Here is a 21,210-nt window from a genome sequence, read left to right as displayed (position 1 = left end):
ACTTCAGTTCAGAATCCAAAAGAAACGAATCGATTTACTCTAAACTCTCTATTTATGCTGTTTCTAAACTCAAAACAAACTCCAATATTCAAAACACTTTCTGCATGTTCGGTTGTCAAATTTTACACAAATGTATCAAAACAAGATTTAATTTACTATACCTGTTTCAACACATTTTTTTCTTCAACATTTCCCAGTAAAGTTTTATCGACTGAGTACTTTGTACTATAACAACACCATCTTGCTAAATTCACTGATTTAAACAGTATTATTTTTTATTTACAAAGTTATAAAAACAGTGAAAATATGCTAAACCTAGTAGAACCTGTAAATTTCACACTTTTTGTTTATTGTAGTTTTTACTGTGTTTCTCTCAACCACAGCTGCTGGTTTATTACCATAAAAATAACAGATTGTAGTTTGTTTGTTTGTTTTAAATTATGGACAGACCTGCATGCTCCCCAGCTAAGTGACTGTTGCCATGGGAACTCACAGAAAGCAAAACAAGTTAGGAGAAAAGGAGCGTTTGTTTTAATTTATTGATTTATCTTCTAACACAGCAATGCTTGGAATGAGCTGATTTTTTTGTAAGCTTGTAAAATGTAAAACAGCATGCCACTAACACGCCAGTTTTGTATTTAAAAGAGCATTAAATACAAAACTGGCGTGTTGTTTCAGAAATGTCCACGGGTAGTTGTAATGTCCTGAATAAATGAATAACATAAATACACAGCAGCCTTTTGGTGTCAGATTCAGAACTGCTCCTGAAGAGAAAAGCGAACCGTGATGGAGAAGCTTTTCTACACGTTTCTGTGAGGCGGCTGAGTCCTCCGGAGGAGACGAGCGACCAGCGCCTTCAGCAGAAGAAGAAGGGCATCCAGAGGAAGGACCGCATGGCTGCCCCCGCCGCCATGCCCGCCAGTAATCCCAGCGCCACGCTCTCTGCGACTCCATCAAACGGATCCCTCTGGACGATCACCTGGTGGGTTCCTTCAACATAGCAACACAGCAGCCACTGTTACAGCTGAATCCTGTATGTTTGCTTCTCAAACAAGTTTTTTTGCTCCTCAGACTGGTTGTTTTGAAAGGAAAATTCAAGGACATTAATTGCTTTTAATATCTTCTACAGCATATAAGAGCCATTGTAGTTGGAAGAAAAACAGGAGGAAATTTCTGCCAAAAAAGTTAGAAGTTTATTTTTGGAAAAAAATCTAAAATTTCTGAGTTCAAAAAAGCTGAAAATTTGCAAGAATAATTTAAGAAATTCTGAGATGAATATCAGACATTTTCTAGAAAAACAAATCTTTGATTTCAAAAAGTTGCAAATCTAGTATAAAAACGATCAGAAATTTTAGGATTAATCTCAGACATTTTCTAGAGGAAAAGAAATCTCAGATTTCAAAGAGTTGTAAGTTTGCAAGAAAAAATCAGAAATTCCCAGATTAATCTCAAATTTCCTAGGAAAGATAAAAAAGTTCAAAAAGTCAAACATTTGCAAAAAAAAAAAAATTTAGATTAATTTCATGTACTTTCTACACAATATCTGAACATTTTCTGAGCTCATAAAGTTGAAACTTTTCAAGCTCAGAAATTTTTGAGATTGATCTCAAAGTTTTGGACTGACTTTTTGGAGCTCATAAATTTCTAAGTTTTTGGAGAAAAATCTGAGTTTAATTTCAGAATTTTAGTTTTTCTTTCTCAAATTTACAACTTTTTAAACTCAGAAATGTTTTTGTTTTGTCTAGAAATTTTCTGAGATTAATCTCAGTTTCTTGTTCGCTGATTTTGTCATGCAGCCATCTTACCTGGTCCCGCTCCAGGTGTGATGTAGACAGTGTGGTATCCGTTCATGGGGACGGCCTGGTAGGAGTCATCATACGGGTCGTATGCAAACACCTGCACAAAAAAAAAAACAAAACAAAAAAACATTGTCATTATTTTCAGCAACAAGTTGACAGGTGAAGGTCCAGAACCGACAGGGGACACAGAACTCACCGGGTTTCTTCTGGTTTCAAGCAGAGTCAGTTTCCATGCTCTGAATGAGAACAAAAACCCGAAATGAGAAACTGATAAATGTGCTTAAATTAAAGGCTGAGCCAGCAGGTGGGGATGTACCTACAGAGACTCATCTTCACTGTTTGCGCACAGGTTGAGTGTTGAGCCTTCTCTGAAATGAATCACTACGAGGTTTTCCCTGGGATTACTCTCTGGAGGGTTCACACCTACAGACAGACAGACAAATGGGGTGTCACTTTCTTTTCCCGGTCACTGCAGTTTTACAGGTATTTCTGCGATGTTTACCTCCACACTCCAGACCAGACCGGACATCGATGCACGATGTTTTCAGACTGACTCGCTGCTCTAACTCCCGCCGGCTGTCGCTCTTGTAGAAACACAGGCTGCCGTCTATCCAAAGGTCGCACCAGTTCAGCTTCCAGCGCTTCAAAATGGCGGCTGCAGAGCAAACATGCATCACAAAGACATGCTAACGCTTTTCTGTAAAGGGATTTGATGCACTTTACTATCATTGGTGATAATAATTGGTCACTACTGATCCAGCTTGTGGTGTTCCTCAGGGATCAGTCCTCGCTCCCCTTTTATTATAGAACCTGAATTAGACATTATTTTATTTAAATAATTTGGTATAATCCTGTATTTTTCAAAAGTAAGTGTGTAAATAGATTACAAAGATAAACAGTGACTTTCAAAACACCTTTAAAAAAATCCTAGTTGTTTAAAATAATTATTAAATTAAATGTATTAAATGCTTATAGGCACATATTGCCATTTTATAGCATTTCAACTGTAACCTTCAAATATTATAAAAATGCTATACATATATAAAAAATTACTTAAAACTAATATGACTTCCTGCTTTAATGCCTTGAAATTGGGCCTCTGTCTCTTTAAAAACTCTTCCTCTTTCTGAAGCTCCGCCTCCAAGAAGTCACCCAACATGGCTCCTCAATTAAACCTTTTAGCAATGTTTTTACCAGCGTTGCTCTGACCAGTAGCTCCTATAATGAGCTCAGCTCCAGGTTTTTGCTAATTGCTGTTGGCTAGTCTGACGGAGCTGAGTGTGGGAGGAGCTATAACCCCAAGACTCACCCAGCTGAATGGTTGCCATGGAGATGAAAAGATTTCTCAAACATGCATGAAGGAATCAAAGCAACACGCCAGGTTTGTTTTTGATGAGGGAAAAGCTTTATAAGCTAGAAGGTTGATTTTACATAATACTGCCCCTTTAATTACAAATAAATTAAAAGTCTGAGGAGGCGCAAGCCAAAAATTAAAAAAGAATAAAATTTAAACAATGTTTTATTAATAATTACATTCTCTCTCTCTCTACAAACTGACTTCAGCTTGAGGAAACAAATTTCAGAAAAATCTGGTGTGGCAAATTGACTTCATTTCTGTCACATTAGAGGTGGAAAATCTTTTAAAATAACTTATCATAAATCATTTCCTTTCCAACTCTGCTTTCAATCTGTGAGCTTTCGAACCTCATGATCTGTGAACCACTTAAAGACACGGCCGGCCGAGGACAATTAATAGGATTACACGCTGCAGAGGCTGCAGTTTCATAACCAGCATGGTGGGTTTCTGGAATATTCTCATTGTTTTCTACAGAGATGTTCAGATTATCCTGAATGTAGAATAATGAATATGTAGAAACCTGATGTTGGTCAGTTTAAGATGAATATGTTAAACCTTTAAAACAGCAGAAAACTGTTTTAAAACTGATGTTCTTCAAAAACATCAAAAACTGTTTTATTATTTTACACTGAATATCAGTTGATTAGCAAATCTACAATAGAAATACCTAAAAACATCCAAATTTCTCTGGTTTACTGCTTAAAAATATAAATAGTTCCAGATTCTGGAGTCAGATCTGGATTTTTGTTTGCAAGACTAAAGGCTTTTCTTCTGTATTTGTCTGAAATATTACTGTATCTTTGGAATAGAATTTTAGCTTTTGTACAATTTCATATATTTGGGGGTCTTGTTAATATTTTTTTTCCTTAATTTTCTTTCTACTACTCTGATTCTGGAAAGGGCGATTGTATTTTTCAGATAAAGCAAAAAATGAAAATTAGGTAACAACACACCTATATCTTAAATTCGTTTTTTATTTTTTTTATCTAAATATTTTTTATAATACCGCTATTAATACTAGTTTAAATAGTATTAAATATTTCAATGACTGTAAATGTGTGACCTGTTGAGTGCAAAAAGTGATAAAGTTAAGTAAATACATATAAAAATATAGATAAAATTTGGAAATATTCTTATGAAATTTAAAACAACGTATCAGGAGCATTGTTGATAGAAAAAAGGAGTAAATGTAAAAAATTGGAAATTTCCGAGCTTGAACAGCAGGAATTTTTCTACATTCTGAAATTTTCTGAATTTCAAAAGTTGAATATAATCAACTTTTCAAGCTCACAGAATTTCCAAATCTTTCCAGAAAATTTCTGAAATTAATAAAAAATATTCTGAGTTCTTTTTTGGTGGAAATTTACTCCTTTTTTCTACAACGGTCCTATTAAGCCATCGTACGAACGTTTTAGATCTATAATCTCTACATAAAAAGATTTGTCAATATATAATTAAGATTTTTTACTGTGTATACATACAAAATTATTCGGTACAGTTATTTTATATGATTATTTTTTATAACTTTCAGGTTCAAAGCTTGTAAGTGTAAAAGTTAGCATTTCCTAACAGTGGGTGGGGATAAAATGGCTGCAGTAAAGGTGATTGGTTTGAAGTGAACCCGATTGTGGAAATAAACCAATCAGACGTTAAAAGCCAGAATGACATCACTTTAGAAACACAGAAGTACAGAAGTAATTTTATGTGTTTAAGATACTTTCCAAAATGTATATCAATCATTCCTTTTTACATTACTCGCAGCTTTTAAATAGTTGAGAAAATAAATAAATGATGAATATATTTACTTATTGGATTGTGGCACTTTTTGATTTCCGTATTCCCAATATAAGTTTGAAATGTAAATGAAAGAGAATCTTTGAATAAAATATTCTAAATTTACCTTTTTGTTTTGGGGTTACATGATCAAAAATAATAGAAAATACTCACTCTGTCTCCACAGCCAGCCTGACTTCAGGAGCGCCATATTCCTCAGCTTCAGTCAGCTTTGTTCTTTCTGTTTCAATAAAATTCCAGCAGAAGTTAAAAAGGGAAATTGCCTGATTTTATTGGATGGTTTGACTCAAATTCCTCCCCTGTGTCTGTTTATATTCTCTGCTGCTGGCAGATTATTGTGCAGCTGACTCACAGGATCGTTCTGGATTAGGACGCCACGCCTCCCACCCAGTTTACCCTCGCTCTTTCTGGGCTGAGGACCTTACTGCCGTGTCTTCATGAAGATATTTAAATATCACAGTAGATGCTCAGAAACAGAAATTGCAGTTTCTTCTGCCTCTGATTTCTGCTTTAAATTACAGCAGTTATAACACGTTAATCTCTGCTCTGAGATAACAAAATAAGGATTAGCCTAATAGTCCCCAGGTCACAAACAATGACATCATTTCCTGCTGAGAAGAGTGTTTTCTAGAACCTGTCCAGATTTTTGCTCTCTTTATCCAGGTAAATAAAACCTTTAAGGGATGAGGTGATGTCACTCATGAAAACCTTAAATAACAGTATTCCATAATAAAAACTTAAATCCCTGAATAAAGTATTTAACATGACAGCAGAAGTTTTGATTAGTGGAAACATGCTTCAGTGTGCAGATGAAACCCTGCATAATATAAATTACGCTTAATAACTCTTCAATTAAATGTTATTTAATTTACTTTTGGGATCAATAAAGCATTTTTGAATAAAATTTAATTCACACACAAAAGCACTGATTCAAGGAGTGTATAAATGTACGCCACACCTTTCAGAATTCTTTTTTTTTTTTAGTAGAACACAATGTTTCTTTTTTCTTTCTTTCTTTCTTTTCCACTTCCAGTTTGTGTTGGTTTTCATAATAACTTCTCAGTAAAATGCATTGGCGTTATTGAGCCAGTTAAATAAATTAAAAATTACATTTGTCATGTTTGTCTTTTTAATTAAACCAAATAAAATGTTAAGATTCTAACGAAAAAGCCTCACATGTGCTCTGCTTCTTTAAATCTGGCAGAGAACCAATCAGAAGCGAGGAAGTCTGTTGCTATGGCACTACGTGATCGCGCAATGGCAACAGGTTGTCCGAAAATAATGTTACATATTTAAACGCACATTTTTAGTTATGTATTTTACATGTATCTATATTTCGTGCCTTTTATTTTTCTCGTCTCATTGTTCTTTTCTCTGAAAGAAAAAATAAAACTAAAACCTGACATTTAAACTACGTAACTTCCGGTAGAAGAGGCGTGTCCTAATCTGTCAAATTAACCGAAGAACAACAAACACAAACCGAAGGTTGAGAGGCTCCGGTGGTCGGCGAGTGGGCTCATCACTAACCTCGTTACTGGGACACAATATAGCTGTAATGTTCCGAAGAAAGGTCCGTAAAACGGGCTGAACACCTGCACCAACAGCCGTTACCGGACTTGATGTAAGATAAACCAAAGTACTGATTGTTCTGATGCTCCTTTTGTCGTGTTACAGTTTACATGGCCTGTTTGCTTCTGAAACACCTCAAAACACCTGAGTTTTCTCTATTTTTCCATGTTTTTAGTTTGAGCTGCGTTTTCCAAATAGGTTTCGTTAGTCTGCAGCCCCCACAACAGCCGCTTGGTTGACTTTCTGGTTGATTTGGCGAATTCTGTTGAAAAAAGCTATAATTTGATTTTAAATTTATTTTCAGAAACGGTATAAAAACGGAGAATGAGGTTATGTGATATTACTTTCGTCTTTACATGTTTGAAGTGTATTCGGCGTTATTTATCAGTCGATTCTTTTCGTGGTTTAATAAAAGAAAAATACTTAGAATTTGCAATGCCAGCGCCGTACAGTAGGGGGAAGCAGAGAGCGGCGTTTAAAGTTCAACTTTTATCATCAAAAATGACTTCCTGGAATTTTGTTTATAGCGAACTTAACAGAAACATATTCCTCCCCACCCCCCTTTTTAAAAACTGACCGGTGCTTCTCAGTGTATCTGAACCTTTATGTCAGATATTTAATTCAGAAAGCTAAGCTATTATATTTATCCCATACATAGTCAGAATTTTTAGGTGTTTTTTCTGCTGGTTTTGATCATTTTAGCTTACGGACGTTTAAAACACAAAATTCAGTTTCTCAGAAATGAATAAAAATTATTACTAAATGAATATACCAATAAAATAAGTATTTTTATTTAAAAATATGGCTGTTTATCCTATGATTTTCTCACAATACCATAACATTTCTGCATTACAATCCCTTTTTCTTTTACCTGATATAAAATTTAATTTCTGAGAAACTGACTTTTGAGTTTTCAATAGCTGCATGCTTAAAATCATAAAAAATGAACTGAAACAGATGTCTAAAATGTTGTATGGAAGGGCTCCATGTGATATATGTTTCACAATTTTATCTTGATTACTGGAAAAAACAAAGTTTTTCATTGTCTTCTTAGACACACAGTCTACATATCAGACTTGTGTTACCTTTTCCTAAGAAACACCATCATGTATTTTTGTGCATAAATGTTAGAGATGAAGGCCACTTTAATTGGTTGTAGTGTTTATTTTGTATTTTACTATTTAACCTTTTTTATATTTTCTTTTTTGTTTTTTGTGTGGATGGATAGGCCTGTCATAACAAGTTTTGCTGGACAATAAATTATCCCAGAAATTATTGTGATAAACAATATTTTTGATACCATTTTCAAGTAATTTAATGATAATGGCAAAATAATACAAATTTACCCTCTCAATGACCAATCCATCCATCCATTTTCTTTACACCCTTGTCCCTTAGTGGGGTCGTGAGGGGTGCTGGTGTCCATCTCCAGCTAACGTTCTGGGCGAGAGGCGGGGTACACCCTGGACAGGTTGCCAGTCTGTCGCAGGGCAACACAGAGACAAACAGGACAAACAACCATTCACACACACACTCACACCTAGGGACAATTTGGAGAGGCCAATTCTCTCAATGACCAATAAACTTTAATTTTGTTAAAAAAGAAAAACCCTCAACAATGGAAAATGAATACATTTAAATATTTAACAAAAAAGACCAAAAACAATAACATGGAAATTAAAACCTACACACAATTAAAAACATAAATGAAATGGATTATAAAGTTTTGGTAAACAAAATCACCCTTTTTCAAAACATAATGGATATGATTGAGCTCATTTTAATTTATAATGTGATTCATTGATTTATTGCAACAAGCTTATATGCTTAGAAACATGAATTAATGTTCCACCATACATGGAAACATATTTAAATAAAATGTCACTTTTTTCATGATTCTTAATGGGGCTCATCTGGCCGCCCGAGACAAAATGTCCTGGAGGAGCCCCTGCTTTTGAAAAGTTAAATTCCCCAGACTCTCACTGACTTTCTGACCACTTTTCTTTGATGATCAGACCCATCATCAAAGAATGGGTCTGATCATCAGACCCATTAGATGATCAGACCCAGAACCGTTTCCATTTTTACTCTTCCCTCTCTCTGCTTCTCTCAGCAGGAATGGGGACGTTGGGTTGTTGAAAACACCCTTTCCTCCCATCTCTGCTGCCTCTGAGGTAAGAACCAGGAGATCTGTGTCATCAGGCCAAGAACGGACTCCGGATTCAGACATTTGGCAAACACGTCCATGTCAAACAGGCAGAACTTTAGATAACTGGACCTTTGTTTATCAGACACTGATAGGGCTGATTGTCAGGACCAGGTGGGATCAGATTTTTATCGCATCATGACCTTGAGGGAAAGCACCACGTTTACACAAAATGTTTAAGATAAACAGATAGATTTTATTTGAAAGATAAAAATACATTTTATTCCAACTGCTAGTGAATTATAGCTACATATTAGTCATGCTTGATTATAAGTGAATACAAAAAGCTCTCCTCACTGTAAGATTAGGGGTGTTAATGTTTTTAATTAGATATATCTATCAGTCAATCCATCTGCATGTGTCTGTTAAGGTCAGAGGTCATGATCTAAGAATAAGAATGGCCTCCATGGGATTAGTTTTCTCAAGGTCTCAGGTTGGTTTTGAAATAGATCCCCGACACCCCTTATTAAATGAAATTAATTTTAGAAATATGCCTTTTCTATTTTTTTTTTCTTTTTTTCGAAGTAAATTATCTCAAACATTTAAGTGAGAGAAACAGATAAAATCTGTAAGGATATAAATATTTTCTTCACAGGATTGTATTTGACTGATTGAATAGCATCTGTCTCTCCTGGAAGATCAAAATGCAAACCGTATAAGATCATGTTGGTGCAGGTTGCTACAATCGATAGCAGCCACAGGCACACCCGCTAGAAGGAAACAAACGCACCCAGCACAACACTTTTGTTCTATTGGCTGAGAGGTTGCCAGGCGACTGTGCCAAAAGGCAGTTCCATGTTTTGTAAGCGAACAGAGAGTCTGAGCAGAGTGTGACCTAGAGGAGAAGTTTTGAGTACAAGCATTACAAGTTTTGAGAAGAAAGACATGAAGTCCTGCTTTCAAAATGAACATGTAAGCAAAAGTATTAAAAGTTTTGAGAACAAAAGACATGACATCTTGCTTTCAGATTGAAAATGTGTGCTCTTGGATTATAGCAGAAAAATTCCCATGTAAACCTGCGCCCATAGTTTACTCAGACTTCACATTGCTTTGTTTTTTTTGTGGTTGTTTAGCAGAGCAGATCCATTGTATCATCTTCTAAGCTGTGTGCAGCCACCATGCACAGCCTTTTGTTGCAGTTTATAATAAGTTTAAAGGAAAACCGTTGGTGCACTTCTGACCCCACCTGTCGGACCTCTGAGCACCAGCAGAGAAACTTTTCATAAAGCTCCCATTGTCGCACATGCAGCTCTCTGCAGCTGCACAGCAGGATTTAAAAGTATTTTAAAGATTAAAAACCTTTATTATAAAAATTATTCCTTATGAATTAGAAATAATTTTAAGAATTTTTACAATTGTTTTTAATTCTTTAAGTGTTTATATAAACATTTTTTAAAACCTTCTCCTTTATTCCAGGCGCAATAATCTCACAACAGGAATTTTAATTAAATCTGTTTTTAGTTTTATCTTACTATATAATTAAAAATGTTACAGAATACTAAATGCTTTTAAGCAAAAATAAATTTCCTTTTGTGTGCCTTTTTTCCCCATAGTGAATAAACATTCTTATATTGCAGTTTGTATTTTTCAAAATTCTTTTCAGTTCGAGATTTTCTACTGTAAAAAAGTTAAGCTTATTGCACAAATTTACCGGAGGAACTATTAAGAATGTAGGCTGTATATTTATTCATTCATCTTAATTTAATTTTTTCTTTCTATGTGCTAATTGTACACATTTAGCTTATTGTCTTTAGTTTTTCAGCCTGTAAAATGTAATTTTATAAATAGTTTTATGCCTCTTCTTTCCACACTGTCTCTTAAAAATGTAAAATGGTCATTGTTTTTGTTCAAATCTGCTGAATTGTTGTGATTGAGTCAAACACTGGTTGACCTCTGAACTTTATTTCAATGTAAAAGCTACTTCACAACCAGATGCCTTAGAGAGAGCAGAGCCTCTCTCTCTAGTTTAATAAATAATAACAGCAGGTGCTTTCATTTTTCCCAAAGATCTGCAGCTTTTACTGATGATTCTGCTGCTAAACTTTGACATGCTGTAACGCGCTTGCATGTAAACAAAGCTGGTCGTTGTTTGACTTTGAGAGTTATTTTGTGTTTTGGAATTTTTATCCCCAGATTTTTTTTGCATCTTTTTTCACTAATAAAAGTTAGTGTATTGTAGTTTTTATTGTAGTTTTTAGCATTTGCACCCATCTCTTAAAAGATAAAGCTTTTTTTTTTTTATTTTTTAGTTTTTAGCATTTGCACCCATCTCTTAAAAGATAAAGCTTTTTTTTAATTTTTTTTTTTTAATCTTTTTTGGTTTTCAGGCTGAATTTGATCAGAGTTTCAAGTTTGGGCTGCAGATCAGAACCAGAGAAGTTGTTGTTGGTTCTAACTCTGAACTTTTCTCTGGATTCCTGTGAAGCTGTGCAACCATGGATTCCTCTGATGAAGAGGAGGAGCGCACCTTCGTCCGGGTCCTCAGTGAGAAGTACAACCCGGAGAATTTCCCCTACGGCCAAGGTGTGGTGGTTCTGCCCAGCCCTCCAGGATCTCCTGTTAAAGGTAACAGAAAAAGCTAAAAACACTTGATAACCGATTGAAAATAGCAGAAATGAACTGACTTTAGTTTTGCTGTTCTTCAGACCGACTGTTCTTGCCCAGCGTTCTGGTTCTGAATGACTGCGGGATCAGCAAAGCTGGCGACAGGTCCGACATCGAAGCGTTCTGTGCTCATGTCCTGGAGCTGGACCTGGCCTACAATCAGCTCAACAACTGGGAAGAGGTAAGTCCGTTTCACGAATCCAAAACAATTTACACAGAAACCTGTTAGAGTTGGGTGTCCCCATGTTGGGCGCCAAATGTTGGTAGATGACGAAAATAAATCAACACACAATTAAGAAAGTCTTTCTACATCACATAAAGTTTGAGTTCCTTTCTGACTTTTGTGGTCAGAGTGACCTGATACGTTACCCACAATGTGGGGGCGATGAGCAACGTAAACACAAGCTGATTGACAGCACCAGATTGGCAAAATCTACTGAAGATTCCAAAACAATTAGTTAAAAACAAATGTGAAAAAATCTTAAGTATTTTTAAAGATGAATGTGTTGTGTTCATTGTGGCTTTGACAGATCAGCACCATCGTCTCCAGTATCCCTCACCTGGACTTCCTCAACCTGAGCATGAACCCGCTGAGCGGCGTGCAGCTGCAGCCCAGCGTGGCCGACGTCTTCTCCAGGGTGCGACGACTCGTCCTCATCAACACGCAAGTCAGCTGGGACACGGTGCACACTCTCACACAGCACACACCAGAGTAAGTGAGCCGAGAAGATGTTCCCTGTGGCTGTGCTGAAACGTGTTCGGGTTTCTCAGACTCTGCTCCTCCCGGCGTCCAGGCTGAAGGAGCTCTTCCTCTGCCTGAATGGCTACGACTCCGTGTCCGAGTCCCAGGCTTCCTGTCCGTCGCTGAGCCTGCTGCAGATCACCGGCAACCAGCTGCAGGACTGGGCCGAGGTCAGGAAGTTTGGCCGGCTGTACCCGAGTCTGAGCACCCTGGTGCTGGCCAACAACAGCGTCAGCTCTGTGGGCGACACCAAGGAAACACTGGAGGGTCTCTTCCCCAACCTGCGCAGCATCAACCTCAACAACTCAGGTTTGTTTCCTCTGTCAGTTCAGTTGGAATGTATTTTACTAAAAGACTAAGAAATACATCCGATCCAAACATATTTATGTGTGGAGAGAAAATCACAGTGGTCAACCATAAGGCTGGACAATATGGCTGAAAAACGTGTCACAAAAAAAGCATTTAATATCAGTCAATATAGATAATTATTGATTAGTTTTTGGTTTTAAATATCTGAAATGCTACCAATCTGGTGGTGTAACATTTCCTGCTTTACCCACAGTTTTCCCTCCATGCCGTTGTTTCTTATTTTTAACCATTTATGCGGCACAGTGGTGAAACATGAAACTGCTGCTGCGCATGTTGCTCAACGGGTTGTTGCTAGGCAACCAAATCTAGCTTAAAAAAACTGTAGGATATCATCAATGTATTAATTAAAAAAAGTTATAATTATGGCCCTTAGATAATCAAATATGCAGAAACTGATGATGTGATTCTTATTTTCATTCTGCTTTGTTCTGTATTGTAGTGCTGTATGGCTTTTTATACATAATCTGATATGTTTTGGAGTTTTTTTTTTTTAGAAAAAAAAATTATTATTCTCTTTTTTGATGGAAAAGCTAGTTAATTTGTCTGTATTGCACAGTACAGTATTTATGTTGATTATACTTTGAGGTGCTACAGATGAAACCTGCGTCTTTGGCTAACGTTGGCATACTATTCATATTAAGCAATTAGCTAATTTAAAGATTATGTTTAATAAAATACATTTTGAATTGATTCAAAATTCCCAGGACTTGCGATTCTCTATGAAAAATATTTTTTCAGTATCTGTATTATTCTGTCCCTTTTGAAATAAACAAACCTCAACATAAACAACAGTTCAAAGAGAAGACATGAAGTGTTTTCCTTGTGAACTGCAGGTCTCAGCCAGTGGGAGGACATCGAAAGGCTGAACTTCTTCCCTAAACTGGAGGACGTCAAAGCTCAGGGGATTCCTTTGCTGCAGTCGTATAGCACCCAGGAGAGACGCAGCCTCCTTTTAGCACAGTTCGTTACATTTAAACTCTCCCTCTTTATGCATCATGGCTGTTTTTAATTATTTAAGTGTTTAATGACCCCTTGTTCTGTTCCCCAGGCTGCCATCTGTGATGGTTTTAAATGGGAGTGCCATTTCTGATGGAGAGAGGGAGGACGCAGAGCGGTTCTTCATCCGATACTACCAGGACTGTCCTGAGCGGGAGCTTCCTCAGAGGTACACGCTTCACACCATGCAGCTTTTTACCCAAAACACATGAAAGGGCCGCTGTGCTCATCACTGGAAAATTACATCAATATGGTTAAATGCAGTTATCTTGTGATCTTAAGCAATAAAATTCACTTTTCTTTAAACATTTTTTACCAAAACACCTTTGGCGACTGGATGACTGGCATGGCGCCCCCTCCCACTGGGCTTAGCAAGTTTTCTGGGGGAAACCCTGAGTTACAACATTTAATTTCCTCTTAATCCATAAAGTATTTTTGAATCCGAATAAAGTTTCCTGCTTCAGTAACACGGACTGCAGGAGCTGATGTCATTTTACTCCTCAAACCATGAAAACTTGTGATGTCCATGGTCGTTTCTTTTATTTGGGGACAAACGCCAGATATCCAGTCATCGTCTCCAGTCTCAGTTGCCTTCATTCCACTTAACCTGAGCAGAATGAGGTGGGGGTGGGGGGCTTTCTGAAGGAAGGTGTAGTCCTTCGCTGAGGGAAACTAACCTTTTGGGAGACAATGCCGCCACTCTCCGGCTGCTCAATGAACTCTTTGTAGGGGGAATTCTCTGATTGGGAATCGGATACGGCAGGTAGCTGCTAGATGCTGCTAGATGTTTCTGTCTTTTATTTGCACACCAACGCCATCAAAATCAAAACGGGAAGCCTGGAGGTTTTCTGATGGTTCCGGCAGCACTGCGTCTCCTCTGATGCTTCAGGTGACGAGTGGCGGATTACATCTCCTTCCTTCGCTCTGCTTTAACCGGTGCTGGTGGACCTGGTTTGGTGGTCGAGTCTCTATAGGTCAGAAGGTCAGGGGGGCGTCGGTGTGAGAGCGCAGGTATCCCCTTTCCTCTAAGGCAGCGCGGATCAAACGCACTCTGTAGAGTAAATGAGTTATTTAGATGTTGTCATCCTTAAAACCACCACTTACCAGATGTTTCTGGCTGAAGTTCTGGTCCAGTACTTCACTGATTCAAATCTTACCTAAAGAACAGGAATTTTTTTTTGTGTAGCTTCTCATCACTAGCTCAGATTATAACAACACTGCAAAAACAACATCTCACCAAGTATGTTTGGTCTAGTTTCAGGTGCAAATATCTTAACTTTTCAGCAACATATAGGAGCTTCTTTTAAGCCAATAATTTATTGATAATGATTAAAAAAATTCTAGTTCCACTGGCAGATTATTTAACTTGTAACAAGACATTTTCAGCATGTTATAAGTGGAGCTAGCACTTTTTCAGTAATACTATTTACTTTTATCAAGCTTGCATATATTGCTGAAAATTTATTTTTAAGTTAGTTCTGTCTTATTTCACATGTACTAAGACATTTATACTAGAAACCAGACCATAAATACTTGGTAAGATTTTATTTTTGCAGTGAGTGAAGGAATCAGATTAGCTACCACAACTACGCAGATGACACACAGCTCTACATTATGATGTTACCAGGTGACCTTTGAACCCATCCAAACACTGAACAGATGCTTCCACAACTTTCTCCATCTGAACAAAATCAAAACTAAATTTATTATCTTTGGATCTAAAGAGAAATGATATAGAGTTATAGATCTAGAGTCAACACACAGTTTCAGTTATTACAGCTGGAAACCAGAAATCAGGCTGAACTTTGACCTGAACATTCAGAATCACATAAAGGCAGTTACAAAGTGGGCCTTCTGTCACCTGAAGAACATTTCCAGGATCAGAGGACTGACGTCTCAGCATTAGAGAAACTCATCTTTAGTTGCATTTATCACTGCAGTAGTGTCTTCACACATTGACCTAATAAATCAGTCCTCCAGCTGCAGCTGATCCAGAACGCTGCTGTTGGCATTCTGACTAAAACCAGGAAGATGGAGCACATCACCCAGCTCTACAGTCCTTCACTGACAGAATAGACTTTAAACTACTGCTGGTAGTTTTTAAGTCACTGAACGGATTAAAGATCTGCAGATCTGTTGGATCAACCTTCAGACCTCTCATGTGTTATGGCATGATCAATACATCACTTAAAAATGGTCTCAAAAAAACAATATTGTCGTTAATCACAGTCATTTCTGGGACAAATTATCAACCATTAAAATTTGTTATCCATTCATCAACATATGTGTATATTTGCTCGATGATTTTAATGATGGGATTGGACTAAATGTAATGTTTATTGCTGGTTTCATAACTGCTGACTTTAGTTCTTCTGGGCGTAAAGCGCTTTGAACTGCGTTGTTTCTGAAATGTGCTTTAATATTAACGTAACTCGTATATAAACGTATGAAGTGGTGTAGTCGACCCAGGGAGGCTTTGTTACTGGAAAAGTCTTGAAAAATAATGTAGAAAAGTATTGAGTTTCAAGCTGGTTGAGTTTCAGGCTTTATGTTGGACCTGAACTGGACAGTGTCTCCAAACCCACAATTTCCTTCTTTAAAAACACAATTAGAAAGGTTGACATGTTGTTACCTGCAGCAGTGTTTCACCAGACGTGCCGCCTTAAACCCTCCTGTTAGAAGGGCACTTTGTGCCCCGCGAGTTCCCACAGAAACCTGGGGTCAGGCGGATCGGCTTTGTGGACCAGTTTTTAGTGGGGAGGTGAAATTGGCTTGATTGGACCAGCTGTTACAGCCTCTTTGAAAACACTGCCTTTCTTTTTTTTTCTTTTTTTTCCTTCTCCTTGATTTTATTTAATCGTTCCCGGGTCTTTATCTTGAGCTTTGGTTCCCCTGAGACGGCTGAGTGCTTTCTCACGGCCGACAGTTCGTTTTTTTCTGCTCTGCCAGAACATTTCCTTTCAGCAGCCACCAGAAAACAACCTGAGTGGAAATTAAGCTAATGATGATTAGGACTGTTTTCCCTCAGCATTTAGAGAAAAACACCAGAGCTATCTTAGCTAATAGCAATAAGAAATCATGGGATATAAGGTTCCTTCTATCAAAGGTCAATAAATATGTTTGGCTTTGAACGAGATATTAACTCAGTCTTTAAGAGATAACAATCACAATTCAAAATAATAACATATTAGATTATAATATCCCAAATAATAAGTCATAAACTAATCCCGTTTAAACCCAAAACAAATCCTCAACAGTTGTTCTGCGCATCAAAATGTACAAGTTTGAATAAATTAATCTGAAGAGTCTCATAACTAGTTTTATCTTATTTTTCATATCTACTACATGTGGAAAAAGTCTTAATATAAATGTTTTATTGCAGCAGCACTGAAACATGCAATAAAAAATAAAAATTTTTGTAGCTTCAGTTTGCACAATTTTATGGTTAATGGAAATGCAGCGACTGACATTGACATACTTTAGTTTAACCCCCTCCGCTCTTCCTCACATTGGCCACGCCCCTCCGTGCATATTGGCTCCGCCCACTTCGGTGGAATCTTTCCAAAATGGTCGGGGGGCGGGGCTACGCCTTCACTGGGAGGTTAGTTACATTTTAACTGGAACGATGCGGTTTGGTCTGAGTGAAGTTACCCCCACATGTTTGTGTAGCGAAAACGTTTGTTTGTGATGCTTTCATTTTAAAGATTAAAAGTTTCCAGAGGTCATAAGAGGTCATCATCAATATCTTCAACACAACTCAAATGTAGCTGAGTTGGTTTTGTAAATGAGAGGGGGTGTGGGCGCGGTTGACCTCTGGAAACCTTTTTTTATTGATATTTCTAAAATAGTAGCGGCACAAAGAAAAATTTTTACTGCACAGACGTAGCACAAACATTTGATACCAATTTTGTTAGATTTAGGGGGAGCTAGTTGATCTTTCGACCTTTAAACTTTGATGAAAATCTTCAAGACAAAAGCACCACAAACAAAAAATTTTGCTACACAAACAAAATTTTTACTGCCCAAACATAGTCGAGTTGATTGAGCTCCATGTTTGGTTTTAATGATTCTTATTTCTTGCATAAATAAGGAAAGTAAATTTTTCCTTCCAGCTTGTACGAACCAAACCCCAACACGTGCCTCGTTCTGTTCCAGGTATCACGCCCTCGTGTCCAAATACGGCCACCTGGCGCCGCTGGCCGAGGTGGACCTGAGACCGCGCGGCACCGTGGTGGAGGTCCGCTGGGGGGACCGGGTGGAGCCGGTCACCCTCCGCCTGGAGCAGACGGTGGGCGACCTGAAGAAGCAGCTGAAGGCTCTGCTGCAGCTGCCCTCCAACGGCATCCGCCTCTTCCACATCGACAAAGAGATGAGCTCCGTGTTCGGACCCGAGGAGCTGAAGTGCGGCTTCCGGGCGCTTCACTCCTACAGCATCCAAGACGGCGACGAGATCCTGGTGGTGCCCAAAGAGAAAAACCGCTGCAGCTCCTCAGACTTTTGAGGAAGGACGGTCTCGTGCTTCGGATGAGAAATTAAAAACGAACAGAGACAAAGCTTTTATTTGATAAGAAAGACTTCTCCCAGTGTTGAATGTAAGGAAGTTTAGAAAAATAACGCAACATTAAATTTGCACATTGAAGCTTTTGACCCAAGATAGCTTTAAAGGAATTTAGTAAAGTTTAAAATTTAGCTGCTTTGTTTTTCTGGTGTAAGGTGGGTCTACACTTAAGACCTTTATTTTAACTAAACGTGAAATTTGGGCCATAAAATAGTCAAATGTAGGTGCCAAAGACGACACAAACTATGCAAAACGTATCCAGGGTTTCCCTCAAAAAAACAGGAGTGCTAGAACTGCTAAAAAATGTTAAAAGTTGACAAGAAATTTGAAAATATAACTAGATAATTATGTGTAATTGAAAGACATTGCTGACAAAACCTAAACACACAATTTATAGGCTTTAAAAAAGACAAAAGTACAATTCAAATTTAATTATATTTGCTTAAATCCTAATGAAGTAATTAGTCAGTGAATCTTAAAAAAACTTTCGCATTTAAAAGTTGAATAAATGTAGAAACATTTTACCTGAAATAGACAATAGCTGTGTTTCTATTGACCATATAACTCCACCATTTGACATCTGGAAAATACATTTGTTTCATGGAAACGTGCTAGTTATCGTTTTTTCCATGGAAAAGCTTTGCCGTTAGGATGAGGTAGGTTTTTTAGCCGTATCAAAATTAGTTTATTTCACAAAACTGCAATGGAAACATTTTTTTTTTTTACATTAGTAGGAGGAGGATGGCGTGACGTTTTTTAATGACTTACCATGTGAACAAACTTATGTTTCTTATTTAATGTAAACGCCGCAATTGAGAAATAGTTTTTTATCTGACATTAGTGGAATATTGACAAAGTTCTGTGCACATTTGTAATGGAAATGTAGTTAATTATGTAGTAATTCATGCAGAAGAAGCCCAAACCAACGATAGAGTATGCATATTTAATCATTCATCAACATACTTTTTGTAGTGATAAAATATTTGATCAATATTTACATTTTCTAATAACTTGAGCATAAATTTCTCCTTTCTCCCTTTAGAACGACAGTTTATCTGCAAATTTAATGAAATATCTGTTTACCTGTTCAAAGAGACAAACCTGAGGGAGTCCAGCGGAGGAGAATACAGTTAAAAAAAACAAAACAAACAAAAAAAACCTATAAAGGGAAGGACATCATTTCATATTTATTTTAAATTACATTTCACTTTGACCATCTCCTCAGGATCCAACTTGCAAATAAATAACCCAAAAATCAAACGGAGAGTTTTTAGTCAGGTAGATCCATCTCACATCAGAAAAATATATAAATATAAGTTAAAAATATAGTTTGGGACGTGTGAATTGACAGCAGCCTCATGGGTTTCTGGGCTTAAAATCAAGATTTAGCTCAGTTTGTAGTGAGGAACAACAAACATTCTAGTTCAGTTATTATGCAAAAGTTTATTTAAAAAAACATCTTTTCTGAAAATCATAGATTATATTAAAGAAACCACTGCAGATTATCAGGGATTAGATCCAAAACAGAACGTTAGCAGAGGTTAAATCATTTAAATTAATGCACAAATACTAAAATATAAGGTAGAGTTTAAAAATATTCACGATGCAGATGCTGCTCTCCTTGTTCTTTTTCTGATTGTGCATAATTTTAGGAGCAAACATAAAATGAGGAGTGAACTTCATCCTGCAGCTGGGACTGCAGTCAGCTGAATCCAAGATGTTTAGGTATTAGCATGCACAGAATGACATTTCTTTTTCTTTTTTTTTCTTTTTTTTTTAAGTGCGTCAGCCTTGAGAAAGCTCCGTTTGAGTTCAGCTGAGCAGATTCAGATTTGAAAACGTTCCTTTGTTGAGAATGGATCGGATCGTTCGCTGGGAATCCTGGGATAACCCCGGAGCGGATGCAGAAGCGCCGCTCCGCTTTGGGAGCAACACAGACGCACATGGAGCCGCCCACCCCTCCTCCCGCCCTGGGGAAAGCCGAGACAGCGGCCAGGGTAGGCCGGGTCCGGGCCGGACGCTCCGGTTACCGCCGGCTGCAGGCTGTCGGGCAGCTGAGAGGCGGCAAGCCGCTTTCTGGAGGGAAACCGAACACCGGCTGCCACCAGTGTCACACAGACTTCCGCTGCTGCTGGGTTAGGCCGGGTTCAGACAGCCGGGTTTCCCGCCCAGACGCTCCGTTACATCCGACACTCTGAGACGTTGTTAAACTTTACATTTCCACTCAGACTCAGTGTTTCACCTACGTTACCAACAAGTACTATGTGTCATAACCTCCTGCTGGATCCTACGGCAGCGTATTATGGCTGTTGTAGAGTTAAAAGAAAAGGAGCAGGAACTTTCCCTCTAAAACTCAGACATTTTTGGATCAAGTCTTAGAAAATTTCTAGAAAAAACTTGGATATTTCTGAGTTTGATAAGTTGAAATTTTTAGATTTCTGAAACTCAGATAATTTCCAAAAATTGAAAAATTTTTATGTTTGAAAGTCAGAAATGTTGAAATTTTTCTAGAAGAGTTTTTCTAACAAATTTTTTACCTTTCAGGCTCAAAAAGTTGAGTTTTTTGTTTCAGATATTCGAATTTTGGAGTCTAGAAAATTTCTTTTTTTTTTCTAGGTTTCTGAGATTAATCTAAAAAATGTTTTTGGTTTCTTCTTATAAATTGTTGTCTTTTCAGGCTCAGATATTTCAGGGTTTATTGTCTCAAACTAGACTTTTTTGTCTTGACTTTTAGAGCTCAGAAATTTAAATTTTTTTATGGAAAATTTCTGATTAATCTAAAAATTTGGAGTTTTGGGTCTCAAATTTTCAACTTTTGGAGCTCAGAAATTTTCTGGGTTTTTTAAATAGAGATTAATCCAATTATTTTGTTTTTCACACAAATTTGTGACATTTCAGGCTCAAGCACTTTTGGTGTGAATATATTCACACCAAAAGTGAATTTTCTTTCTGCAGTGGCGCTAATACGCCGTTGTTGGATCCAAACTCACAGGAGACTCTTTATTGCCAAGTATGAAATCTACTAGAAGAATGTAAGATGCAGGTTTTTACACTGATGGGAGAATATTTAGCATATCAGGTTCATTTCGAATTGTGTGTGTTTTCTGGCCCTTTGTTGTTCCTATAGATCTTCCAGAATCAGGCAACAGTGAATGCGAACACACATTCACTGTTGCCTGAGTGTTATTCTGCTTCTAACTTTAGTAAGAAAAAAAG

General features: G+C 37.3%; 2 protein-coding genes across 5 annotated transcripts; one reads left to right on the top strand and one right to left on the bottom strand.

Annotated features, from left to right (window-relative positions):
* Window positions 1-431: 431 nt before the first annotated feature.
* On the bottom strand, window positions 432-5,407 carry plekhb1 (pleckstrin homology domain containing B1). The gene is made up of 6 exons (XM_007562958.2): window positions 5,104-5,407; window positions 2,302-2,454; window positions 2,120-2,222; window positions 1,996-2,035; window positions 1,806-1,896; window positions 432-990 (listed from the first exon to the last, which is right to left on the bottom strand). Exons 1-6 carry the CDS (start codon window positions 5,138-5,140, stop codon window positions 857-859), a joined length of 558 nt encoding a protein of 185 aa, XP_007563020.1. The 5' UTR covers window positions 5,141-5,407; the 3' UTR covers window positions 432-856.
* A 973-nt stretch (window positions 5,408-6,380) lies between these two features.
* Window positions 6,381-19,125, top strand: LOC103145517 (tubulin-specific chaperone cofactor E-like protein). Of its 4 annotated transcripts, none has more exons than XM_007562956.2 (9): window positions 6,382-6,571; window positions 8,636-8,693; window positions 11,151-11,290; window positions 11,371-11,510; window positions 11,860-12,041; window positions 12,124-12,380; window positions 13,274-13,400; window positions 13,489-13,605; window positions 17,592-19,125. In XM_007562956.2, the coding sequence occupies exons 3-9, from the start codon at window positions 11,161-11,163 to the stop codon at window positions 17,935-17,937; spliced, it is 1,299 nt and encodes a 432-aa protein (XP_007563018.1). In that variant the 5' UTR covers window positions 6,382-6,571; window positions 8,636-8,693; window positions 11,151-11,160; the 3' UTR covers window positions 17,938-19,125. The 4 variants fall into 4 exon arrangements, with proteins under 4 accessions (XP_016532404.1, XP_007563018.1, XP_007563017.1 ...); XM_007562955.2 differs by having other exon boundaries at window positions 8,633-8,693; XM_016676917.1 differs by having other exon boundaries at window positions 6,382-6,586; window positions 8,633-8,693.
* Window positions 19,126-21,210: the final 2,085 nt, after the last annotated feature.

The sequence above is a fragment of the Poecilia formosa genome, unplaced genomic scaffold (genome assembly GCF_000485575.1).
Source record: "Poecilia formosa unplaced genomic scaffold, Poecilia_formosa-5.1.2 Scaffold143, whole genome shotgun sequence".
NCBI classification, from domain to species: domain Eukaryota; kingdom Metazoa; phylum Chordata; class Actinopteri; order Cyprinodontiformes; family Poeciliidae; genus Poecilia; species Poecilia formosa.
Note: the sequence above shows the minus strand (reverse complement) of the source record. Positions and strands in the feature narration are given on the sequence as shown.

Excerpts from the sequence above, each read along its gene's own strand:
- plekhb1 (XM_007562958.2), bottom strand. The coding sequence starts at position 5,140 with ATGGCGCTCCTGAAGTCAGGCTGGCTGTGGAGACAGA. Across the intron at positions 2,223-2,301 it reads GTCTGGTCTGGAGTGTGGAG|GTGTGAACCCTCCAGAGAGT; the intron begins GTAAACATCGCA and ends GTCTGTCTGTAG. Across the intron at positions 991-1,805 it reads CACACCTGGAGCGGGACCAG|GAACCCACCAGGTGATCGTC; the intron begins GTAAGATGGCTG and ends GCTATGTTGAAG.
- LOC103145517 (XM_016676918.1), top strand. The coding sequence starts at position 11,161 with ATGGATTCCTCTGATGAAGAGGAGGAGCGCACCTTCGTCCGGGTCCTC. Across the intron at positions 12,381-13,273 it reads CATCAACCTCAACAACTCAG|GTCTCAGCCAGTGGGAGGAC; the intron begins GTTTGTTTCCTC and ends TGTGAACTGCAG. Across the intron at positions 13,606-17,591 it reads GAGCGGGAGCTTCCTCAGAG|GTATCACGCCCTCGTGTCCA; the intron begins GTACACGCTTCA and ends GTTCTGTTCCAG.